The sequence below is a fragment of the Fringilla coelebs genome (assembly GCF_963513975.1).
Source record: "Fringilla coelebs genome assembly, chromosome: 7".
In the NCBI taxonomy this organism is placed as follows: domain Eukaryota; kingdom Metazoa; phylum Chordata; class Aves; order Passeriformes; family Fringillidae; genus Fringilla; species Fringilla coelebs.
Genome location: NC_140035.1, coordinates 20,039,307 through 20,063,422, shown reverse-complemented (window position 1 = coordinate 20,063,422; position 24,116 = coordinate 20,039,307). Strand labels below are relative to the sequence as shown.

The following is a 24,116-nucleotide window of genomic DNA, read 5'->3' as shown; positions in this document are numbered from 1 at the left end:
TTATTACAATTTTTATATAAACTAAAATTATGTAATGGAGGTAACATAGCAATACTTCATATAGTATGCATGTCACCTTATGCATAGTTCCTATAATAAGGATGTTGACGTTGTTATTAAATTATTTAATAAATTCAGTTACTGAGTCAAGACAAAAGATGCTCTAAATACCTTAAAGCTGTTACAAAACCAGAGAGAAGATCAACTTCAGGAGGAATTTCAAAACAGAAAAAAATTAAAAGTGGTGTTTGAGGGGATATTATAATTAGGAGGGAAAAGATTTTAAAAATAATAAAAATAAGGAACTACTGCATTTGATAAGTATTTAATGAAACCAACTGTATCTTTATATACTTGAAAGTCCGATCCTCATGAACTACTGAGTGGTTCTCTTCAAACTAAAAATGGAAAAATATGTGACAGCCTGAGAACAAGCATGATAAGATTGGTCTAGAGATAATTGCTTTGAAAAGTTATTTTAAGCTAATGAGTAGTTCATAAAAGAAAAATGCCATTTCAACCAAATAAGTGTAATTATATCAGCTAACGCAGAAACACATTCTGGGAAGAAAAAATAAGCATTGCAAAGCCTGGAATGGTCAGTATGGAGTACAGAAATGTGTCCAAGTGAGTAAGCATCAAATGAAGGATTATCCCTACTTGTGGAGAATCCATTCCAGCAAGTAATTGAACCATGGACTACTGCATCTCTAATTCGTAGGACTCCCCAGAGAGCTAAAAGGGACTCTGTAGATTCTGTCATCAGTATGCCAAAGATCTCTGCTCTGTACTGTAGTGCTCAAAAGTAAGTGTTCCCCAGATTTCCATTTTTAAAGGACTTCTTTCAGAATACTGATCAAACCTTGGTGTTCTGAGTTTTTAAAGATACAGTGAGCTTTTGCTGTTGTTTTGCCTGTGAATGCAAGAAAGAAGTTCTGATTATGGTTCTAAAATTAGAGCAAAAATGTTATGTTCTGAAATAGCTTGAAAGGTAAACAAAAGGCTACCAAGTGTGTAGGCTAACCACAGAAAAAGACAGAGGATAAGTGTTTAAAGAGAAATATGTTATTCTGTACTTAGCTCGAAGTGAAAAGAGACTGTGCCAAGCAAATAACAGAAAGACAGCTATGTGTGCAAAACTAGGTGGCAGGACACTGGGGAAGTGTGCAGGATGAAGCTTCTGAGACTGCTGAGTAAAGGTCTGCAAAACCATGATGCTAGAATATATTGATGCAGGAATAGCCTACATATACTGCATATATCTCAAACAACTTCTAGAACATTGTGCTAGATCACACAACTGTCTTTTATGAGGATTCCTGTTTTGTTTGGAAAAGGATTGCATATGAGACTCTGTCTCTGAACTTGAGAGGTAATGTGATCTGTAGAATCAATAGTACAAAAGACTTCACAACTTTACTGGATTTTTTTAACTTTGTGTTTTGTATTTTTCCTGCCACACATTCAGATGGAAGGCTTACTACAGTATGTTAGGCTTCTCATACTATCAGGAAACCTTGACACATTTTAAAATTTACTTTAGAAACTCAGTTCTCTCTTAAACACTGTTGACTGATTCATTCTGCAAGCTTTCTTAATTTGATTCTGATTTGATCCTTTGTACAGCTGCATAAAAGTAGTGGATTAGGGTTTATCATACACAAAACTATTCTGAAGAGTCAAGAGATTTTAGCAGAATCTGTCAGCAGCCAGAGCTGTGCAGACAAGTCCAGTTAAGATATGGTTAAATGCTTTTTGCCAACCTTGAATAAAAAATACTGTTGTTAAACAGACAACAGCTAAGAAACATAAGCATATATTTCATTCAATGAAAACTAATTGTATGAGCTCTCTGTCATCAAATTCTATGTGATTTAGTTGTATATCCAGAAAGGAAGCTTCATGTTTATGAAAGATTTCAAGTGACACTGCAATGCATTGAAGCAAGTCTCTACCAGTGCTTCTTGACTTAGTAGAATATAAAAGATTTTTCATTTTGTTTATTCTATAATAAATGGCTGCATGCAGTATGATAACACTGCATAAACCATATTGCAGAATGTTAAACACACTTTCTAGATAGGATTTTTCCTTATTTCAAGCAACAAAGAAGTATTCTTAGTTTTATCTTTGGGTGGATTAATGAGAAGAATTTATTTTCTTTGCAAATCATGGCAAATTGAGACTTGGTTTGGGGTTTTACATTTTGCTCCCTTGGTTTTAGAATCTTGGAGTCTTGCCTTGCTTTGGAAATTCTCTGAATTTTGATGCAAACTTTTTCCAGTATCTCAAAAAACTGCATTTTCTGTGGGCACTGTGGATTAACAGAAGACAACTGTCTGCCAGCTGGCGGTAAATAATTTCAAGTTGCACAAGTCTGCCTTATAAGCAAAAATCTTTACCTGTTTAAATGTCTAGAGAAGGTAATTAAAAACTGTAGAATGTGCAAAAGGCTATACAGACAATGAATTGCTAAAATAATTGTAATGATGCACAGTTCTACACTCACCCTTTTCTCTCTGCTGAAGGACACTGTGTAGAAGGCAAATCTCTGCCTGACGGATTCTGATGAGAGTTATTGTTAATTACACTTAGGTTACCAGAGGCACTGTGTCACTTCTATATAAAAACAGTACATTGCTTCCATTATAGTTGGACATTTGCATGAAACCATAAAGAGTTTCCTTGCTTATCTGTGTTCCTAGCTTGAGACCAGTAGCTTTCTTGCCTTTTATTAGTTGGAGCATAATCTAAAATATGAGGATGAATAAAATAATTGACTATGAATATAGCTTCAGATATTATTGTCTATGTCCCCCACTCTGTCTTTCCCTTTTCTGCCTCTCCCTAGGGGAAAAGCAGTTATCTTCCTTATGCTAAATCCAGTTCCTATCCACAGCAATCGTAAATCTTGGCATCAGTCTCACAGCAGAATAAAAAGTCAGATCAGCAGGAAGCTTCCACATAAGAGCAACAAGCAGCTCCAGGAGGAGGAAAAAAAAATTACAAGAAAAAAAATCTTTTTAAACTCTTCCATTTATTTTCTTTCAAAAAAAAAGGATTCTACTCATTAGAAGCCCTCAGGTTTTCTTGTATTTTTAAAGATAATATGCCTTCAAAGAATGACAACTCATTATTCAGCCAGCCTTTCAAAGCCTTTTATTTCAAAGCTTCTTTCTGAATAAACAAATCTATAAAGAGAAAAATTGAAGTTTCTGCTTTTCCTAGTGTTTTACATAGAGGCTACACAAGCTGTCTTCTCTCAAAATGAGTCAGACCTGAAATTACAAAGTAACAAAAATTGTTGGATGTAGCTGGTGGAATTAATTTTATGTATTTTATCTACAGACTGGCTCTAAAGCCTCAAAAATATTTTTAATTGAAAATTCAAAATTTTAGTTTAAAACCCCAAGGTATTTTTTATTACTGTTATTATTTGCTTAGGGATGTTTAAATGTTTAGAGATAGGCAAAGGAATACTAAGTAGAATAAAAAAAACTATCTTAAACGTGGCGACAATGTGATAAAACTGATAGTAGGGTTTGCAATATAATTTGAATTTTTACTTACTGGGCTGTTGTACAAAATATCTTTGTACATTTATTGCATTCCACAAGTGAATTAGTCCTTTAGGGCATTAGGAGTAACTGTCCTGCTCAGATTAAAGTGAGCTACCCTCCCCAGGATGAGAGATTGATTAGGTTTTAAACCAGAAAAAATATATTGAGAAATATAAAGATTTTGTTGCTAGAGCAGAGATTCAGGGAGTACAAAGATAGGAGTAAAATGTCCTCAGAAGAACTGGAGAAAGGAGTTTGGAATAAGAAAGAAATGTTAATTAGTGAATTGAGCAGATGTACCTCAGTGGCTTGGAAAGCATAATGTTAGAAAGTCCAAAATAATAGTTTGTAGGAAAATGTGCAGAAATGTCTGAACTCTCACAGGATTGTAGTAACCTCTTCACTCAATAAGACCAAGGCATTGCTGCGATGAAATTGCTCAAACCATGTGTAGATTCCTTGATAGCGTTTCCTATAGTTAGTACCTGAATTACAATTGAAAATAAAAAAAGAGGTTCAAACGGAGTACACAAGATGCCATGATGGCCGACGTAGGCTTACAAAGGAAGAAATCAAAAGAAGCACTCCGTGTGATTCTGTGCCAGAGTATTTGACGTCATACTAAAAGCAGGTACAAATAGAGTACAAGTGCAGTCAGAGACTGGAGTAACAGGGAACTCTTCTGTCCCTGAAGACAGCTAAAAACTCTGGAAGCAATTCTTAAAAATACCTTTCTTTTCAAATTGAAGTAACTCTGTGGAGGGGTTTTGAACAGCTGTTGCATGTGGGAATTGCTGACTGCCTGTATTGCCTGTGAATTTTCTTTCATTTATTTGAGGAGAGGAGAGCAGTGCTTAGGTCCAGATGCAGACTCGTTTACTCCAATAGTGCTCGTGGTGATACAGTTGCAGTCTCATGGATAGGCAAATTCTCCCCAGGCTTTTGCAGTGCCATCATCAGGTTACCGCTGCTTGGTGGCAGAGAAGAGTTCATCCAAGTCCATGTATAACAAACAGTGACTTCTTTTCAGAGCTGCAGACTTTTTTTTTTCCAGTCACCAGCTGCATAATTGTCAGTACAGACCAAAGAGCTAGGAAAACTTCTACTGCAGCATTATGAGATCTGCTGCAGTTGTGTTTCGCTAGGCTTTTGTAACTTCTGCTCATAGTAGGCAATAAAGTGAGAACAAGATTTATCCGATTTAGCTGATTTCAGATTTATTGCCACAGATTTTTAAAAAAGCATACTTTTATACATGGAAATGGATGTTTCGTGCTGCTACGCTTGTTAGGAATGGAAACCTGTGAAATGATGGTATCATTCAGTAGAACTGGAAATGCAGTGGAAAAAGGTGTTTTATTGTTGTCGAATAACTGTCTGGCAGACATCTTGTTCACTCCATGCACCTCATCCTTTATTTGTTGGTTTTAACTAAAATATAATTTTAAGGCTTTTTAAGCAAAGTATTTCCATAAAATAATTTGAAGAGAAGAAATAGTTATAAATGGGGAAGCCACTGTCTGTCTGCAGCAAATAATTCATGAAGACTGATGTACCCAGTTCACAGTACAGGCTGAACATGCAAGAAGATTCCTAGCAGGGTGCAATGAGGAATGGCCAGCAGCAGGGCAGGCACGAATTGCAGGAAATGGCAACCAGGTTCAGCTGCTGAAGCAGGTTGACAGTAATTCTGGAAAGTCAATCCACAGGTCATAAACTTACCTACTGAGGGTCAGAGTTCTGTGGTCACTAGGCAGGTGCAGGGTGATGGGACCAGGCAGAAATCAGACCAGGAAGTCAGGTGCAAGGGGATGCAGCAAGCACTGGAACACCCAGGTGAAGTGGGATTAAAGCAGTGTGTGGGTTGAGGCTCCCAGGTGAGGCTGGTAAGGGCCATTAAGACTTTCTATTGTGTTCAGGGTCGTTATTATCCATTGGCAGTCTTGCATTTGAAACAGACTAAAATAATTACAGAGGCTGTGCCTTACTGAACTTTTGTTCAAATTCCTCGTTACAAATGCAGTAATCATAGCAATGAATAGTCATGTAAATTTTCTTGTATTTTTAATCTCCTTCTCTACATCTGATCAGAAACAGGAGCCAGACAATATTAATGCTCCCATTGCCACAATTCCTTAACTGCAACGGCAATTGCTGTTTTTAACAAAAAGATCAAGCATTCAAGCTGAATTGCTAGGGTATTTTAAACTAGTGTTTCTACTAGATCCAATAGTCATAACAATAATGAGAGCAATGTCCTGGAGAATCAGAATTACATGAATTTTGCCATTTTATTGACCTAGCAAGCTTTGTGAAAAACCACGGTGTCTTGTCTACATCAGTACTAGTTAGCCATAGGAGGCACTGGAGTAACTTCCAGTGTAGACTGAGAGAATGGGTAAGCGAGATCAAGCAGTAGCACTAGCATACCATGTAGAAAACATCATCAGAAAACAAGCCAGTATCCACAAAGAAATTAAATTAAGAACAGAAGCTGTTAGCATGTATCTGATGGCAGAATGTACTTTTCTGCTATTTGAATTTGGCGCTCATGTTTACCTTTTCAGGATCTTTTTTTTTTTTTTTTTTTTTTTTCCTTTGGACTGCCTGGTCAAATGGTAAAAGTACTGGAAGTTCCTGTTTTTTTCCTAATTCTTGCTACTTTCATATCTTGTATATGAGCTTATTCCTAAACTTTCATGCTTTTGTGATCTTATTGTTGTGTCTTTTAACTAAGCTTGGATTTGCACAAAAGTTACAAGCAGAAGTTTAAGAGCTCTGAGGTGGAGCACAATAAAGAACAATTTCCAGCACCAGGAATGAAGAAATACTGTATTCTGAGTGGGCCCTTTAAAAGAAAAGTGAATATATAAATTCTGACATGACTGTGTTTTTTTGACTACTAACCTTGTGCTTTTGTTTTGAGGAAGATGACTCAGCATACTGTATCACCTAAAAGTAAGGCTGGTCTTGCATCTGCCAAAGGCCGTTTTGGTAGTGCTTGCCATCTAGTGGATTACTGCTTGTATACACGTATGAGCAGGATCATCTGCCACAAAGATAGACCATCACACTATTAATCACACTGATATTTGATTATATCCTGCAGAATCTGAGTACTACTCAATGGAATTTTTTATTTTGATGAATGAAAAGCTTGTGAAAATTCAACTACAAATTGCAAACATTTTCAAAACTTTTATCTGACAGCTGTATTTACAACTCTACCATGACTTGGTGACCAGCAAAATAATGGAATTTGAGAGCCAATGAGTAGTCAGTGTAAGTGGCCATGAACTCAGCTGTAAACTCAAGCCCCATGCTAACGTATATTGGCTGAGGCTTTATGATGATTTGGTGAACATAACTGAGCTTGTTGAAATTTATACCCATTGTTTCTGCTTCTTCTGTAAAAATTCGCTCGGACCCTGTCATTTTTTTAGATTTCTGGTTTGTGTATAGTAGTAACTGGATTTTCTCAACATGACCTCTTCTCTTCTCTTAGCTGAATTGCCTGGAATAGTTGTTATCCGTTTTGTTGACCTGGACTTGAATTTCTACCTGATTAATAGTTTACCCCTCATTACTGCCCACTAGTCTTACGATCACAAGTGTTGCACATACCATAACACAATGCAAATATCTGTATTGTAAGTTACAAGGGTTCCCTCCACTTCTTAAAAAAAAACATGTAGACAAATGTAGTCCTCCTGCCAAAATTTGAGTCCCCTCTTTCAATTTTAAATACAATTGAGCTTTTACTGTTTTTTTTAATAATCACCATATTTTTAAAACATGGACTATTTTACCAACACATACAGCCTACAGGCAATAGTTAAGGGAAGTTCTCAGCAACAGGGAATTTTCAGGTTTGAACACAACAGGTTTTCTGCTATGTTGATGTTTGTAATAGTATGGGTTTTTTAATCCATGATGATAAAGACGTTGGAAAATTTTAGCCAACAGCTTATGGTATTCACAAATAATTTATGCTCTATGCTTTCAGCAGAATTTCCGATTAAACTTATTAAACTCAAGAATACAGTAATTCTTATTTGTTACCAATATGTTCATACAGATGATTTTACTTTTACAGCATTTAATGATCATTATCCTATTTATGAGTAACTTCATATGCGGATGTTGAATTGGGTAAGATTCCATGGGGTCTGTGCTTAGTCTGGCTGTTACTTACCTGAGGGTGTTTCAGTCTTACAGTGCATTGTTACCATTATATATCAGAATTCCTGATCTTCCCCATCGCATTCTCATGACAGGATAGTTTTGGTTTTTTACCTTCCTCTAACAACTGCTGTGAGGAACTTCTGTTATGATCAGAAGGTGAAATACTAATTGTTTGAACACTGAATTCTTTCCCTTTCTGTTAAATACTGACTATGTTCCTAAGACTACAGAGTACATAAATTTCATCATAAAGATCACCATAAATAGTTGAAATTAAGACATATGTAAGAAACTTTGTACAACCATCCTCCTGTTTTCAAAAAGTAATTTACCAATAATTTGATCTTTATCCAAATTTAGAAAGTTGTATTTTAGTACCATAATAAAAATTTGTACTCAGTAGTATCACAAGCTCAAAAAATCACTTTTATTAATATATAAAAAAGAATAAAGAAAACAGACATTATAATTAAATATTTGCTCTCATCTACAAATAAGTACTTTGGATAATAAAATAATTTTTTTGGTTCTTGTGGACAGTTAAAAACAGAGGAAGGAATGTTCTGAAATAAAAGAACAGAAAGAGACTTCTGAAATAGAAAATATTTGGCGATATCTCTTAGTCACTCGATAAAATATCTATGTAAACAAGTAATCCATATTTACATTATCATATGCAATATTCTTGGCTACATGTAGTAAGATGGATACATGTAATTACATTCAGTTTTAGAATCTAATTTGCACCATCATTTCTCAGTTCCTTAATGTTGGAAAAAATTATAGTATTTTTTTTTCCTAGGCAATTAAAAAAGATAGCACTTTCAATGTTAGGTTTTGTAACTTCCTGTTTTTTAAAAGGAATCCAAACCTGGAATGTAAGCTCTAAAATCATGCTCCTGTAAAAACAACCATGTAGATGGTTTCCAAACATGCAGAAAAAGACCCATGAAAAAGCTGGAGTTCTACCTTCCATTTGTATCTCTGAAATACATTTTCTTTCCTATGTTGCTACTGTATTTATATAACTCATAAATACAAGTAAGAAAAATAAGAAAATTTGCATGAAAGGAAAGTTAGTGGAAGGCCCCTTTGAGGAGCAGGTTTAGGACTATTATTCTCCAAAGAGTAGTTCCTATACATAGTACCTATGCATTTTTAGTTAGCATTGAACTAACCTCATTTTTTGCAAGGATACTCAGAGGCCTTTTAAATCAATTAGAATTAAGCCAGAAGTCTATAGTATGTTTTGTCTGTTCTAAATTGCACACACCAAGGTTGATCAAGGTTTAGGAGATCACAGCTACTACATCTCATGGGGACCTTCCGAAGATCAGCAGCCAGAATGCACATGAGATATCACTGATTATCAATTCCCCAAATGGAATCTTCCAGCTTCCACTGACTTTCTACTATCATATTTAACCTCTAAGTTGAAAACCAAGATTATGTTCTGGGGGGCTCCCCCCAAAAGGTTGCTAATCCTTGATTTTCAGTTAGTTTTATATCACAGAATGGTCACAATGGAAGGGACTCAGAAGGATCATCGAGTCCAGCCCTTAAGCAAATGGCCCATATGGGGTTTGAACCCACAACCTTGGTGTTACTTGTACCTTGCACTTCGTGAGAATAGAGAAGTAAAGAAATGGCACCATTCTTTTTTCAAGTAGCATTCCCCTTGAACACCACATGGAATACAATGGAAACCAGAAGGCATGCTGGTTATTTAACAGCATATAGAACCAACCACCTAACAACTATTCATTTCAATACATTCAACTCAGTGCTGTAACAAAAGAAGTCAAATATTCTGTGTTTTCCAGTACACTGTACAGTTATTTCTTCCAGAACAGTCCCTAGGCAACTCACTACCTTCCATACAAACATATGCTTTTATTATGGGACCTAGTACTATGCAAGGATTGAGTGAGCTCATTTTCACAGGTGGATGAGACACAGTAACAGGCCAATATAACAATTTAAATTGCTGTTGCCTGTGTGAATGCAGGACAGAAAGCTGCATAATAAAATACTGCAAGTGAGCTCGTTTATTCACTTCCTCTGTCATGCTTCACTGTTTGATTCACTGCATATAGTGGGACTGGAGAAGTGCTCACACATTAGTTTAGCAGTTTAGGTTAGTGTTCCTTCTGTCATACCTGAATTGTACATTAAAAGCCGGTATTTTCTACAGTGGAAAAATACACCAATGTGAGGTTGGTCCCAGTCACCCACAAACCTATTAAGTGAAACCATAGAACTCTGTGATGTAATCCTTGAGTAACAAATTCTACAGAAGAAAAGTTATAAAATATTTTATTATGCTAGCTTTCTATACTGCATTCACCAAATAATAAAATATTATTATTACAAATCAAATAACAGGAACTGAGGTACATCTTGTCAGAGAAGACCCAAAATAACTCCAATGTCCAAAATAGTTTGTACTAACAAAAAGTGAACTACAAAAATGGCACATTTGTTAAAGGGTAATGTATTAAAATGTTTTTAAAAGCTGAAGTAAATAAAAATTTATGTAGTATTTAAAAAATAGGAAATTATTTGCTGTCTGCAACTATCTGCAACAATAGTTGCTGTCTGCAACTATTTACCACATGAACAGTGGTAAATTTGTATTTGTAGTGGGCTCTGCAGCTTTTACAAGAGATAATATAATGGCTCATCATTTTGGACATGTGCAGTCCAAATAATCTACTATAATTATTCTTCCATAATAGTAAAAGTATAAATATAGTTTCTATCTGTGAAATTAATGAATGAGCATAATGCATTAATACTTCAATTACTAGAAAGAGCTATAAAAGTGCCAGTAGGGACTCTTCATTATTTAGAGAAAATTGCATTTTTTAAAACTGTAATTTCAAATTAAAAAGTCATAGAGTTTGTATAGATTGCTTACAGAGTAAAGCATGTCTTCATGCCTATGATAATAATGCTTCTGATGTCAGTGTAGAGATACCCAAACTGGCTTTCAGTTAACAGGTAGCGTTTTATGAAAAGAGCAAAGCTCACCTGTGTCTCGGAGAAAGTATTTCTCACTTGAAGCTAATTTTTTTTCTGTGAGACTGATAGCACATTTTTCTGGTTTCTAACCTCCTAATTTCTACTCTAGTACCATAAATCAATAGAACTGTGCAATCAAATAAAGATACTAAAATGCTGCCTTCTGGGATAAAAGGAAGATTTAGTTTAAGTGATACATTTTTCTAAGTGTGTTTCTATAGTTTTTCAAATAAGACAAATTCTGCATTTGGATGTCTTTAACATTTCTTAGATTACACTAATAATTGCACATAATTCAAAGCCAAATATCATCTGTATTACAGTATATTTGGTAGAATTTGTTGAAAGGTCAACGGATACATTCGGATTTTAAAAAAACAAGATCAAAAACCCCCAGAAGTTTCTAAAGGAAATATAACATTTTATGAAGATGTCTAGCAAACTTTTCTTTTTTTTACATAAAATTTTAGAATAAACATTTTTATGAAGCAGCTCTGTAAAGTGCGGAATGACCTCAAATCCCATAGAATATAGCAGCCAGTGAGGGGGTTAATCAGCTAGAGAAATAAGAGCTTTAAAAAAGTGAACATTACCAGGAAATTTATGTGTAACAAATTAAATTATTCTGTATGGTATACTTCATGGCTGATTCATAACCTGCTAAAGCACTCAAGAGCAAAATTTAGTCCGAATTTTGTTAAATTTTTCATGACTATAAAAGATATAAGCATTAAATTAAGAAGTGATATGGAAGACAGTTTCCAATAGTGTGATTTTCCCATTATGTGATGTCATTAATGCTCTTCTTTTTTTAAACAAGGCATGGACTAGTCATGGACCAATAAAATATGCTTGGGACTTACAGAAATTTAAATCCATATGCAGAAAACTTGAGTATCTTTCAGCAAGCCATACTAAAAATGAACCCCAAGCTTAATTTCCATATCAATAGAATTACATTAGAAGGACCCTCACCAGGGGGAATTTGGAGGTATAATAGTACTTTTATTTTATGTATTTTCTTTACATAGTTGATCTTTGTCCTGCTTCATCAAATTTGATGTTTTGTTTTCTGGCTGCTTCAGTATTGCTCCTTAGATCAGATTTATCTGCATTACTACTGTTTGTCATTGTGGATTCTACTTCTGTGCCTTCAGGAGTTGCTCCAATGGGCCTCAGAATTTTAGCATTCTCTGCTGGGGGCCGCTTCCAGTGGGGCCTGCTTGCCATCCACAAAATAAGCGAACCAAATATGACAAGCAAAAGACCAAGACAGTTGACCAAAGTTGCTTCTGGTGGGGATGAACTGTATGCAGGATTTTTCCTTTGAAAGGGGAAAAAGAAAGAAGAGGTCAAAAAAGATTGTTTTAAAGACAATCCTGGTTTAAAAACAGCAGTCTCCTGCTGGGTAGGTCTTTTAATACAAACAAAACAAAACACTGTCTCAGTACTGGATGCTTATTATTCTGGGCAAATGGAAGTATATTTGCAATGAATAACCTTAATAAACAAATGGAAACAAGTACTTACAATGCAAATATAAGCTTTTCTGTGATTCCCATGAGAGCTGTTGCAATCACTGTTGCAAAGATGGTAAGACCCGAATAAACGTGTATTGGCATGAGAGCTGCGCGGAGATGAACCGGAGCAAACGGGAGCAGAAAGACAGCAAAACCAAAGAACAGCTACAACCAAAACAGATTCATAGTCAGGGCTAGATGGAAAACAAGCTGCATGCCTCAAGCTTAACAAAAATAATAATAAAATTCCATTCTGAGATGTCTTCAGGTAAAAATTTGAAAATAATTGGCATTTCTATTTTTGAATGTGTTTCCTATCAAAACCAAAGCAAAATTCTGGATTAGCACTTGGGAAGCAGACATTAAATATTTTATAAATCATCCTACATAATATCAGTGTCCAAACTTACTGACAATGCTAAAACTCCAACCAAACTAAGTACTGGAAACACAAATTTTCAGAGTCACTAAATCACTAATATAGTAAAGGTGTGAGGAGCCACACTTTTACAGTCTTGTCAAGTCCTTCCTGTTGTCTGGTCCTGTTGCAGATTTGCACATAAAGGAACATCAGAAGACAGTCTAACCTTCTGACTTGAATGGATTAAATAATTTTCTCCTGTTAGAATTTCAGTTAAATTTAAGTGCTTCTCTTTAGAAGGTGAATGGTCTCTCAATATATTGATCACATGGCATTTACAGAGTGAAGACATGTATGGGTGGCATCAAGTTATTCAGGGGACATTCGTCCTCCTATTAGCACTAATTTTGTGATGGAAAATAACCTATCATGTCCCATGGTTGCATCCACAGGCTTGCCCAGTCATGCTGAGGTTGCAGCCCTTCTTTTGTTTGTTTTACTGTTACTCACCCCTGCTGCCAAATTAGACACAGTGCGTGAATTTGTATTTCATCCTGGTTTAACTCAGTCCTTGTTTTATCTTTCCATAATGGATTAGAGAGCCTGATATTTTCTCCCTGGGAAGCTTTTTAGTACACCATAATCAAATCATCTCTTAATCTTAGATCTGCTAAACAGCTGGAATTTTTAAAGTCTTGCAATGGAAAATAGCTTTTCCAGCCCTCAAATTACTTTTCCAGAATTACTTTGGGTTTGTTGCTTTTTATTTTTCTACATTTTTGCCCTATTCCTAAATTTATGTCAGTGTGCTATATTGTATTAACCTACATTTGGCTTAATTACAATATAGTTACAATATTGCAGGCAGAGTATTATGTGAGCATAGGACTGACATGCCCCTTCTGGTAAGTGCCAAGTGTCTTCTTTGTCAACAAAGATGCTGCTTTTTGACTATTCTTTATAGTGCTCAGTTGCTTAACAAACATCAGTCTCTGACTGGAGACTTACATCCCAGATTGGAGGAAGGAACACCAAGGATCTTTTGATGTGCCATTGATCATGTTTATAGTAGCAAAATGAAAAGTAGAACTAAGATCTTAGTCACAATTCTTCATTTAACCATTAGAAAAAATACTGATACTCAGTGTAGTGGCAGCACAGACTTCCTTGAAATAGCTGCATTATTAGGACAAACTTAATTTTAACATTGTTTTTTCTTATTAATTTATATTCATTCTTATTTATTTGTTCAGCTGTAGAGTACATACTCGACAATGCTGCAATATGCTTTCTTTTTTTAAAAATGTTAAAAACACTATTTCAACACTGCTTCCTGTACCTCTTGAAGAATGAAGCAGTGAAGAATAAAGTCCAGAACCCAAATCCCTTAGCTGAGGCTTTTCTGTGCTTGATCATAGATAATTAAGTCTTTTTTTTCTTTTTAGTGTTGTGGGAAAAAAATATTTGAAGGAACAAAATAAATTTTCATAGTGCAATAACACAGCATAGGGAGTTCAGAACATATATGCAGAAGCATCTGTATGTGTTCTGTAAATTTCAGGGCATGGTTTCTCTCCTTTGCCAAATGCAAAACACATCAAGTTAGCTCATTTTACATTACAATAATGCTAATTCTCTGCCAAGAGGAGCAGTTAAAAGCATGCCCACAAAATCAAAGTTCTGCTGATTCAGGAAAACTGGTTAGCCAGTACTAGCTCATTCAGGTGTCAGATCCTTTACATCTCTACTGCTCCCTGATGCACTTGTTTTGCTGATTAGAAAAGTCTTAAGGCCAAGAAGTGACTACTTAAATTTATGACAGCTGAAAACCAAACCAAAACAAAAGCTGTTACTTCATTTGAGACTTCCTTTATAAATTCTCTGTATTTCAATACGCTGCCAACAAACCAAGTAACTTGCTGTTCGTTCAGGAGTTAGTAGGGCTTAGAAACACGCTACTGTGTAACTGTATTGTAGGTTAATGGCCATTATGCCAGCAAATAAGCAAAATAGCTTTAAAAATGCATTTTTCTTCAAAGCCAATGATCCAGTATTTGTACATTTACATAATAATTTGCCAAATCAGAGTGTAAAATGGCTATCCCAGCAGTTACAATGTACTAGCCAAAGCCTGTAGTGCCTGAATTACTAAAAACATTCTTCAAATTTACAACCTGTTTGTAAATACAGTTAGATTCTGACCTGGAGAGAATAAAATATAACAGCAGTCAGCCCAATCCAGCTGTGCAGACTGTACATGTTAGGAATGTTCGAGGCATTGTGGAAATCAAACGCGGCTACCATAGAAACGATTGCAAGAATCATAGCTATAGTATTTAATCCAGCGTGTATGAACTTCATTAGGAGTTTGCTGCACTTCCAGGTCCAGGGCAATCTGTACACAATAATAGCTGAAGAAAGAAGAGAAACAAGATTTTAGGCCTTATAGAATAATTTCTTTTAGATGTTAATAATTACGCATAATTCACATAGGTACATTGTAAATTACAGTGAAATCCAACCTTAAGTCGTGTAAAAAGTCTATTAGAAGTTTTTTTCTCAAACACTTAGCATAGCATACACTGAAAATACAACTGAAGCTTAAATATAGTCTTTTAGGGATTTCTTCTCAATTATAAAAAATCCCAGAAACTTCAGTGTGTTTCCAAAAAAATCCCAGTAAATGACTTGGTGTCATCTTTTCCTCAGTCATTAAATTGATTTAACAGGGATTTGGCATAGGATTTTGATTTTTCCGCTACTAGTCAGATTGAGCAATTTAGCCCGATTCTTATATTGAGAAGATCACTTGTTGAGAAAGCATGTAGGATTATTTTATACTATTTATTCTCTTTGCAACTTTGGATAATGCCATTCTCTAATTGCATAGATACTTATATGACTGTCTATTACATTGATATCAATAACACTACTTTGAATGGGAAAATGCTCTTCAGCATAAGGGAATCATAATCTGACTTTGAGACAAAAGCTTTTAACAAATACAAGTCTTCCACCACTGTTAGATGAATGTAGGGAAGTTTTGCCTATACTTGAATTAATAACTCCAGCAGACAGTGTTTGTTCCAGTCTGAACAAAACGATAATTTCCATTGCTCTAACTCCAGATGGTCCATAAAAATAACTTAACCTTGAGCTGCTTCTTGCTGAGTTTTCTCAAAGATCCCCACTGCCCCTATCTGCCACAACTGTCCCCTGTCTGTCATATGATTCAAATGCTTTCCACAGGGGACACAAACGGGGCAGATTACATCACTGAAGCTCCAGGTACATCTGATTACAAACTAGATAGTAATTCTGGATGTATGACAGCACGTAAGTATATTCAACTAATGGGGGGCAAATATTTATGAGGACAACTGATAATATGACTAATAAAGACTAATGTCTTGCCTGAACAAAAGTCTGAGCTCCACTCAGTGATTCATCACATCTAATTTAAGGCTTCTGCCTATGAAATTACAGTGAAAATTTTATATATAATTAGCTACAAACAAAGGAATAATAATTTATGTAGGTTTTTTTAAACAATCCTGTTCCAAATATTAAGAAATAGAAAATTATTATCTAAGTGATTCTCATGTGCCCTACTCATTCATTACTTCTCCATAACCCTTGCATTTTAAGCAAAAAGCATAGATTATGGAAAATAAATAGAATATTATCTCTACATGTTCTGATGAATAGTAGTAATAAATGACAATTTCTTTTCACACTTCTGTTCACACAAGTTCTGTTCAGATTTTTCTTTTAACTTGGATGCATTTCAATAAATACAGTACTACACTAAATAATTCACAAAGAAAACGGTTTACAAGTCAAATTCCCATACTGTGATCAGATTTTAAATCAATGTATGCTTTTACATACTGTGTGAAAATATAAAACTGGAATGAAATGGTTCCTTAGAATATTTAAATATATACACCACTTAGGTTGGTTTTGGCTTTCTACTTTAAAAAGCAACAGTAATAAATCCTACAAAGTCAGGAAGATAGAAACCTTGTTTATAAGATGATTTGACTGTCTTAAAGCAATCTATTACAGAAATATGATTCTGCACACCAAGCTTATCACCTCCAACAGTTCCCCAAAGTGATGTTACATGATAATATTAGAATCACAGAATCCTAGAGTTGCTAAGGTTAGAAAATACCTCTCAGAAAATTGAGTTTGACCATTAACCTATCACTGCTACATCGACAATAAACCACGTCCTGAGCACGACATATATGTTTTTTGAGGACTGCCAGGGACAGTGATTCCATCACTTTTCTGGGCAGCCATTTCAATACCTGACCACCATTTCAGTGAAGAAATTTTTGCAAGTATCCAATCTTAACCTTCCCTGGTGCAACCGGAGGCCATTTTTTCTTGTTCTGTCACTTGTTACTTGGGAGATGAAATCGATCCCCATTTGCTATAACCTCCTTTCAGACAGTTGTAGAGAACAATAAGGTCTTCCCAAGCCTCCTTTTCTCCAGGCTAAACACCCCCAGGTCCCTCAGCTGCTTCTCTTCAGACTTGTGCTCCAGACTCTTCACCAGCTTCATTGCCCTTCTCTGGACCTGTTCCAGCACCTCAATGTCTGTCTTGTAGTAAGGGGCCGAAAACAGGACACAAGATTTGAGGTGTGGCCTCACCAGTAGTGGCTACAGGGGGAACAGTCACTGCCCTGGTCCTGCTGGCCACACTATTGCTGATACAGGATTCTGCTGGTCTTCTTGGCCACCTGGGCACACACTGGCTCATGCCCAGTCAGCTGGCAATAATATCCTGCATTAGACTATTATTAACCAACTTAGTACTAATGATAATGACTTCTAATTTTGTAAAGCAGATGAGTCCAAAGGCCCCAAACAAGTTTCAACATCCCATGAGGATATTCCAAATAAATCCTTCTTACCTTATGTACCACAGTATTGTCAATAATTTAGTCACGGTGCAGCAGAGTACTGGACTCTATATGAAGAAAACTTAATGAGCATAGGTCCTCATCTCAGTTTTTAGTCTTTGATCTCAGAGGGTCAAGTCTGGGCTAAAATTTTTATGTAATATTTTTTTTGTTGTCATCTAGATGATTTAACTTCTAGAAGCACTATCAAACTCTCTAGTCACTTGTCCACATAGTCTCAGATCTCTGTTTGGGCCTTGAATTTTCTAAGTTGATTCCCGTAAACATTACAATAGAAAACCAAGGAATAACTGAATAATGGTTTGGCCAGTTGTTAACATTCATTACCGTGTAACATGCCACAGCCCAGGCCATATGCATGATATTGCAGTTTGGTTTAATCATCTTTCTGTGAGGGCTTTGTGTGAACTTACACATTGCAATTTCAGCAGATTTGTTAATCACTGTGAAAAGATACAGTTTTATTTCTCCACCACCACTTCTGTGTGCTTCTCCCTGCCTTTCTCATAACTGGTGCTTTTCTAATCTGCAGGAGGAAAGAAGACAGTCTGGGGAACAAAGGGGAGAGAAGGAAGAGTCACCTTTCAATGAATACAAGCTCTTAAAAACTTACTCAGATGTGATATGTAATTTCATGTCAAAATTAAACAGCCTGGGTTAAAACATTCAATTAGAATGTTTGGTGGTGACATGGTAAAGCATCCTCGTGAAGAGCTTTCTCAAGGCAGAACATTTCTAGTACTATTAAGAAATTTGACAGCCTAGGTACCCTGGACTGAGCATTTTGACTCAGACCTTACTCCTTTTTTGAACTTTGATTTTAAAACACATCACACAGGGCAGAGTTACCTTGCAATATTTTTATATGGCATGGGACATTTATCCTTTTACAAATGTACAGGGCAAAGTTCTAGAGTTACTGATCAACAATACAACATTACCATCCTTTGTATAGACTAATAAATTCAAGAAACAATTGGTTTAATTATTATTTTAAATCCTCTACTCAAATTCAACCAATTTTTTTTTAAGCTACATCTTCCTTCTTTCAACTACTTATCTTTCTTGTATGTGTCCAAAGAGGTATCTGATTTCTCACTCTCATCCAAATTGCTTTGAATTTAATGGCAGCCAAATTTGAATCAGATTCACAGTGGTATCTTATCTATCTGTTGATATTTCATCTGATTTACTACAATATCCCTTCAGTTTCAACTTTATGTAATAGGAGTTCCTCCCTAAATTATGCTGGATTATTAGTGAATTCCTTGTATGCGTGTGGTTTCTTAGCTATGGTAAACTTCCATTTACTTTACGTATATCCTTACCAAAGCAGGGCTTGGGGCAACACCCTTTCTCTGTGACACAGGGAAAAAACTGAGTTTCAGAGGAAAAAAATAGAAAATACATAGGAAAAAGCTGCAGAAAGCCTCTCCCTATTTTCTTCAGAAGTTCTATGCTTATATATATATTAAAAAAAAATAGGTTGAGCATATTAAGTAGTATCGATCTTCATGAAGTCAACAGGTGGTTTTCATTGCTTATTTGTAGCCTGAAATTACACTTCCTGTTGAGCAATATTATGTAAAACAACTTCAAAATGTGGTTTATTGCTCAATACTGGCTTGCAGCTTGAAGCCACAAGAAGGCTGAGAACAGTCCCACTCCCACTCAAAACCAAAAATTTACAGTGTATGTTTAAATGACAACATTCTCTTCATAGCCAGAACAAGACAGCCTTCAGCCACTGGCTGGAAGTGTAATGGGAAAATGTTAGTCCACAACGGAACTCTATGAAATCCACAGTTCATACACTCATAAAGAAATTTTTAAAAAGAAAGAAAAAAGAAGAAGCAACCCTGTGTCTTAACGATTATATGTTATTTAAGCAACATAATAAATGATTCATTTAAGATATATGCTTTACAAAACAATTCATCCTAAGTCCAGCTTGCATTTTAATAATGCTTGTGCTGCTACATTTTCTCTGGCAAAAACCCTGCTCCTGGATCAAGCTTCTGTGGTACTGAACTTTCCTTTCTCTTCTTGGGACATGGAAGAGAGCCAAAAGAGAAACGTTCCTAGGGCAACATTTCTGGCATTTTGATTTTCAACTTGCATAAATTCCAGCTGCCTAGGAAAAACACACCTCGCAGCCATTACTCAAAGTACACGGCAATCCCCGGGCCAGGATAAACAAGTGCTTGCAGGAAAAAAACCCCAAAACAAGCCAAAGCCCATATGTAGCAATTTTAGCTTATTTCAAGGGACTCTTTGTCCCTTCCCGGGAGTGCTGGCTTCCCTACACTGCGGACCGACTGCTGCGCTCCCGCTGTGACCCGCTACCGGCCGCGGGCTGCCCCGCCGGCTCCGCCCGGAGCCTCCCGCGCCGCGCGGCCCCGGCCGCGCCACCCCGGCCCCAGGCGGGCCCGGCTCCCCCGCAGCTCCGCGCCGACCCGCTCCGTGCCGACCCGGGCCCCCGACGCACCGATGCCCTGGATGAAAACGAAGCCCGTGATGATGAGGACGGGGTGCCAGTTGAATTCCCTCGGGCTGCCGTCCCAGCTCAGCCCCTCGCGGTAGTGGAAGACCCAGACGAGGGAGAGGATGACAGACACGAAGCCGACCAGCAGCGAAGAGGCGAGGAGCGCCAAGAATCGCCCATAGTCCTCCATCTTTCGCGCCCCGTGCGCGGCAGCGAGCGCCGCGAAGGAGGGGCGAGCCGACGGCCGGGCGGGGTCGGGATCGTGAGCGGGGTCGGGATCGTGAGCGGGGTCGGGATCGTGAGCGGGGTCGGGCCCGGCGAGCACGGGAAAGGACGGGACGGGACGGACGCAGCAGGGGCGGGAGCAGGGCGGCACTCCGCGATCCTCCGCGCCCCTCCACCCTGCCCTCTCCGAGCGTCCCGTCGCATTCAATTCAGAACTCCGCCTTAGAAAAGAATTTTCTGTGTCAGCCTGTACCCTGCCGTGTTGGCAGCCCGACTGCGCTCCCCCCGGCAGCCAGGGAAGGGAGCGGGTGGTCACGGGTTTTGTGCCGAGAGGCTGTTGTGGAGGTTGGGGAGTTCACAGAGCCGCCGGAAAGATAAGCCACCACCTTACAGATAAAGTAGGAGTGCTGTTATGAAGAAGAGACAGCGCACACAGAAAATACAAAGGAGGAGAAGCGTACTTAAAGACACTGATGTACTTACCTGGACCACAGTCTTGCCATCATGATTGCCCCCTTCTCACTGGATTCATTGAGTGCTTCAAATAGAGTGCAGATACTAACCAGTTTCATATGTGGGGTCTGGCCTAAGTATGCAAGAGGATGTGGACATTGTTCTTGTTGAATAGCACAAATATATCAAATGTCCAGTAGCAAAGAAAGGGAATGCATAAAATCTAGGCAATTCCAATAGGTATGGAAAGGCCCATTGTAGGGAAGCTAGAGAGGAAAACAGAAGGAAAAAAAAACAGAATTGCAAAAGAGACAATAGACCTTCCAAAAATATGACATGATAGATTAGACCAGTTTGGTCAAATCATGTAGTTAGCAGTTACTTTTTGTTTTGGTGTAGAACATTCAGCTGGCTCTGAAGCCTGTCAGATGTGGTAGGAGGATATGCCCAAACATATATTCAACACTAATTTTCTGGTATTTGATTAGCTTACTTTTAAAATATATATAGTGTTGAACTACATATGAATTAGAAGTTTGTTAATTGATTGAGAGAAAAAAAATATTATGTACTCTGGCTAGCATTTGATCTCTCTGGTATCTCACACTTAAAGTGAGGCTTAGAGAAAGAAAGGAAATAGTTTTATGAAACTTAAAATACTTTTGAATAGAATACTGCCAATTCAAATACCATACTTACTAAAGTGTTGGAAATATCTACATAGAGACATGAAGACCAAGCCAGATTGGAGTGGGACGCTAATATATTTCTTAATTATTGTCTTTAATCTCCTAAAAATATACCCTGATGTTTTAAAGAAAAGCTTGACTTGAGCAGCACTTGGATGAAGATGTTTAGCTTTAGTTTGCATGGATTTGGTGTGACGTGTCCTTAGGATTTAACTGGTTGCTCATTCTACTCACAATGGCAAGTAGAACACTTGCATTATTAAATTTCACAAGTCACAGCATCTAAGAGAAGATCCAAGCCCTAAATCTTCTGATGAATGCACTCATACATAATCTTGCCAGGGTGCCAGATTGTCATTAGCTTATGAGGCACACAGGTCATCTTAATATTATGGTCAGAAAAATTTTACTTTTGTCTCTGTAAAGCATAAAAACTGACATAAATGTTTACTTTAATTTGCCTCCTATGAACCTAAATCTCCCAATTGCAAAATGCTTCCAGTTCCCACTGATTTCAACAAGCATTGATTACATCCAGTATCCCACCAGTCCCATTTAGGAATCTTCTACTCAAGTGGATTTTACTTAAGCTAAAACTATATCTCTCAGAAGACTTTAGTGAATACCTATAGCTGGAACTGGTTTACCCTGTTAAAGCAGCAAATAACAAGATCAGACACAAAATTCCATTGAACTACATACGAAGCCTAGTTTTACCAAGTAATGAGAACAATTAAAAAATATATATATAATTGAAGAAATTCTGAAGCTTAGAGATTGTTAAATAAACCAAACCAGAACAAAGTGCAAAATAATTTTTAGACAAAGGGAAATGTTCTTTATGGAACATCTGTAATGCAGAAGAGATTTCAGGCAGCACCATTAGTAACTCTGGTCTGTATTTCTCCACATTTCCTGTTCTTCCACCTCTTCTTGCCTGCCTGGTGCAAATATCAGATTTGCACCAAATATCTGCCTGGCGCAGAATCAGAAGCAATCCTTAGCACAGCTACGATGGCTGAGTGGATTTCATGTTTACTTGGGGTGGGAACTCAGCATGCTACAGTTGACTGCTGAGGGCCGAATGACACACTTCATAATCTGTTTGGAAAATAACCCCCCACATAAAAATGAAACTACCCTAACTATGGGGTTTTCAAGTCTCTTTGCAAGGAAGCAATAAATACCTGGTTTTGTTAATCATTACTGAGGATAGGTTCTACAGCAGTTAATCTCTACTCTTTTCCAGAGCTTCCTAGAGACAATGGTATCTTTCCAGTACATTATCAACTCTGTCAGTGTGTATTCCCTCTTAGCAGTTCTGTTGGGACATGATCTAACATGCACTTCTTTCTTTGGGTTGCTGCATTGTCAGACGTAGGATAAGTGTGACTTCAGACCTGGAAGAACTTCAGAGTAGACAGACAACAAAAGACCTACGAAACACACAAAGATTCACGGATTATTTTTAAGAGGTAGCAATGGATTCCTGCCAGTATTACACGTATGGTACTTGGCAACTGCTGTTATCATTGCTATACCATTCATACATTCTGAGAGCAGCAGCCTGAACATAGGTGTACATAAGTGCTTATCTAAGCAACACACCATGTCACCATAGGCCATTATTTTGTGCTTCTGATGTAAATTTTTAATACAGAAAGTGTTTCTAATTTTAAGTGACCAATAACTGACTTGTCAGAGCCGTACTTAGAATAAGATTAGAGTCTCTTTTACCAGCTACAACTTTATCTTTTTTTTCCATGCTGGACAAGTCATTTAAGATCTAAGCCTTAGACCTGGATATTCCAGATAAGTTACAGTATCCCTTAAAGCATTTGGATGAGTTTTTCAGAAACCCGGTGGCTGTTCATTTTATAAACAAACAAAAGTGCTGAGATTGTCCAGTCAGTTTTGTTCTGGCAGCTAATTTAACTGACTGTTAACTAAATAACTGTTGTGGAAGCTTTAGAAATACCTCTATAGAAGTTATCTTACCAGGAATAATACAGACAAAGGAGTTCAAGTAATTAGTGTTTGAATGGCACAAACAAACCAGGATGATCCTTTTACTCTTTTTGGTACTGAGTTCCATGCCTAAGCAACACAACCATTTGAGAACATCAATAGCAAAGGTCAAATTAATTTTAATTTGTCTTTGCAAATTGCAAATTGTGACTATGGAGCAAGGCTCTTCCAATAAATGATTTTTACTTATTCTCCACTCTAGAAGGAGCTTTTGCTGGGATAAAATAAGGCACACAGAGCACCTTTTGTCCAGAACGTTATTCTGATCATAGGCCAGTCATTGTTACCTGTGCAATAAAACTTTTTTTTTGATCTTCAATCTATAAACATTTTGCTTCTGTGAGTTGTAGGGTATTTTTCTAATAATTATTTTGTAGAAGCTTCTTGAAGTTGTGGAACTGTGGGACAGTAGTTGGAATTGTCAAAGCAAGATTATAAAGTTTTAATGCTTTCTGTTTTTATTTGTGCTTTCTTATTTGCTTCCCTACCACTCACCAGCCTTGGCAGTGAGTACGTGCTCAAATGACAAGAGAAAGACAGGATGTGCACTCTTTTCACCCTCAAAGCAAATCTTACCAAGAGAAGTCACTCCTTCCTACCTTTTAAATTTCTAGGTTGGGAAATTCCACCTGGATCTCTAAACAGCTATA

At 37.0% G+C, this 24,116-nt stretch overlaps 1 protein-coding gene across 1 annotated transcript; it reads right to left on the bottom strand.

The window, feature by feature from the left end:
• Positions 1–8,153: 8,153 nt before the first annotated feature.
• CYBRD1 (cytochrome b reductase 1) lies at positions 8,154–20,283 on the bottom strand. The gene is made up of 4 exons (XM_084209353.1): positions 20,075–20,283; positions 14,853–15,061; positions 12,300–12,454; positions 8,154–12,093 (listed from the first exon to the last, which is right to left on the bottom strand). Exons 1-4 carry the CDS (start codon positions 20,259–20,261, stop codon positions 11,793–11,795), a joined length of 852 nt encoding a protein of 283 aa, XP_084065479.1. The 5' UTR covers positions 20,262–20,283; the 3' UTR covers positions 8,154–11,792.
• Positions 20,284–24,116: the final 3,833 nt, after the last annotated feature.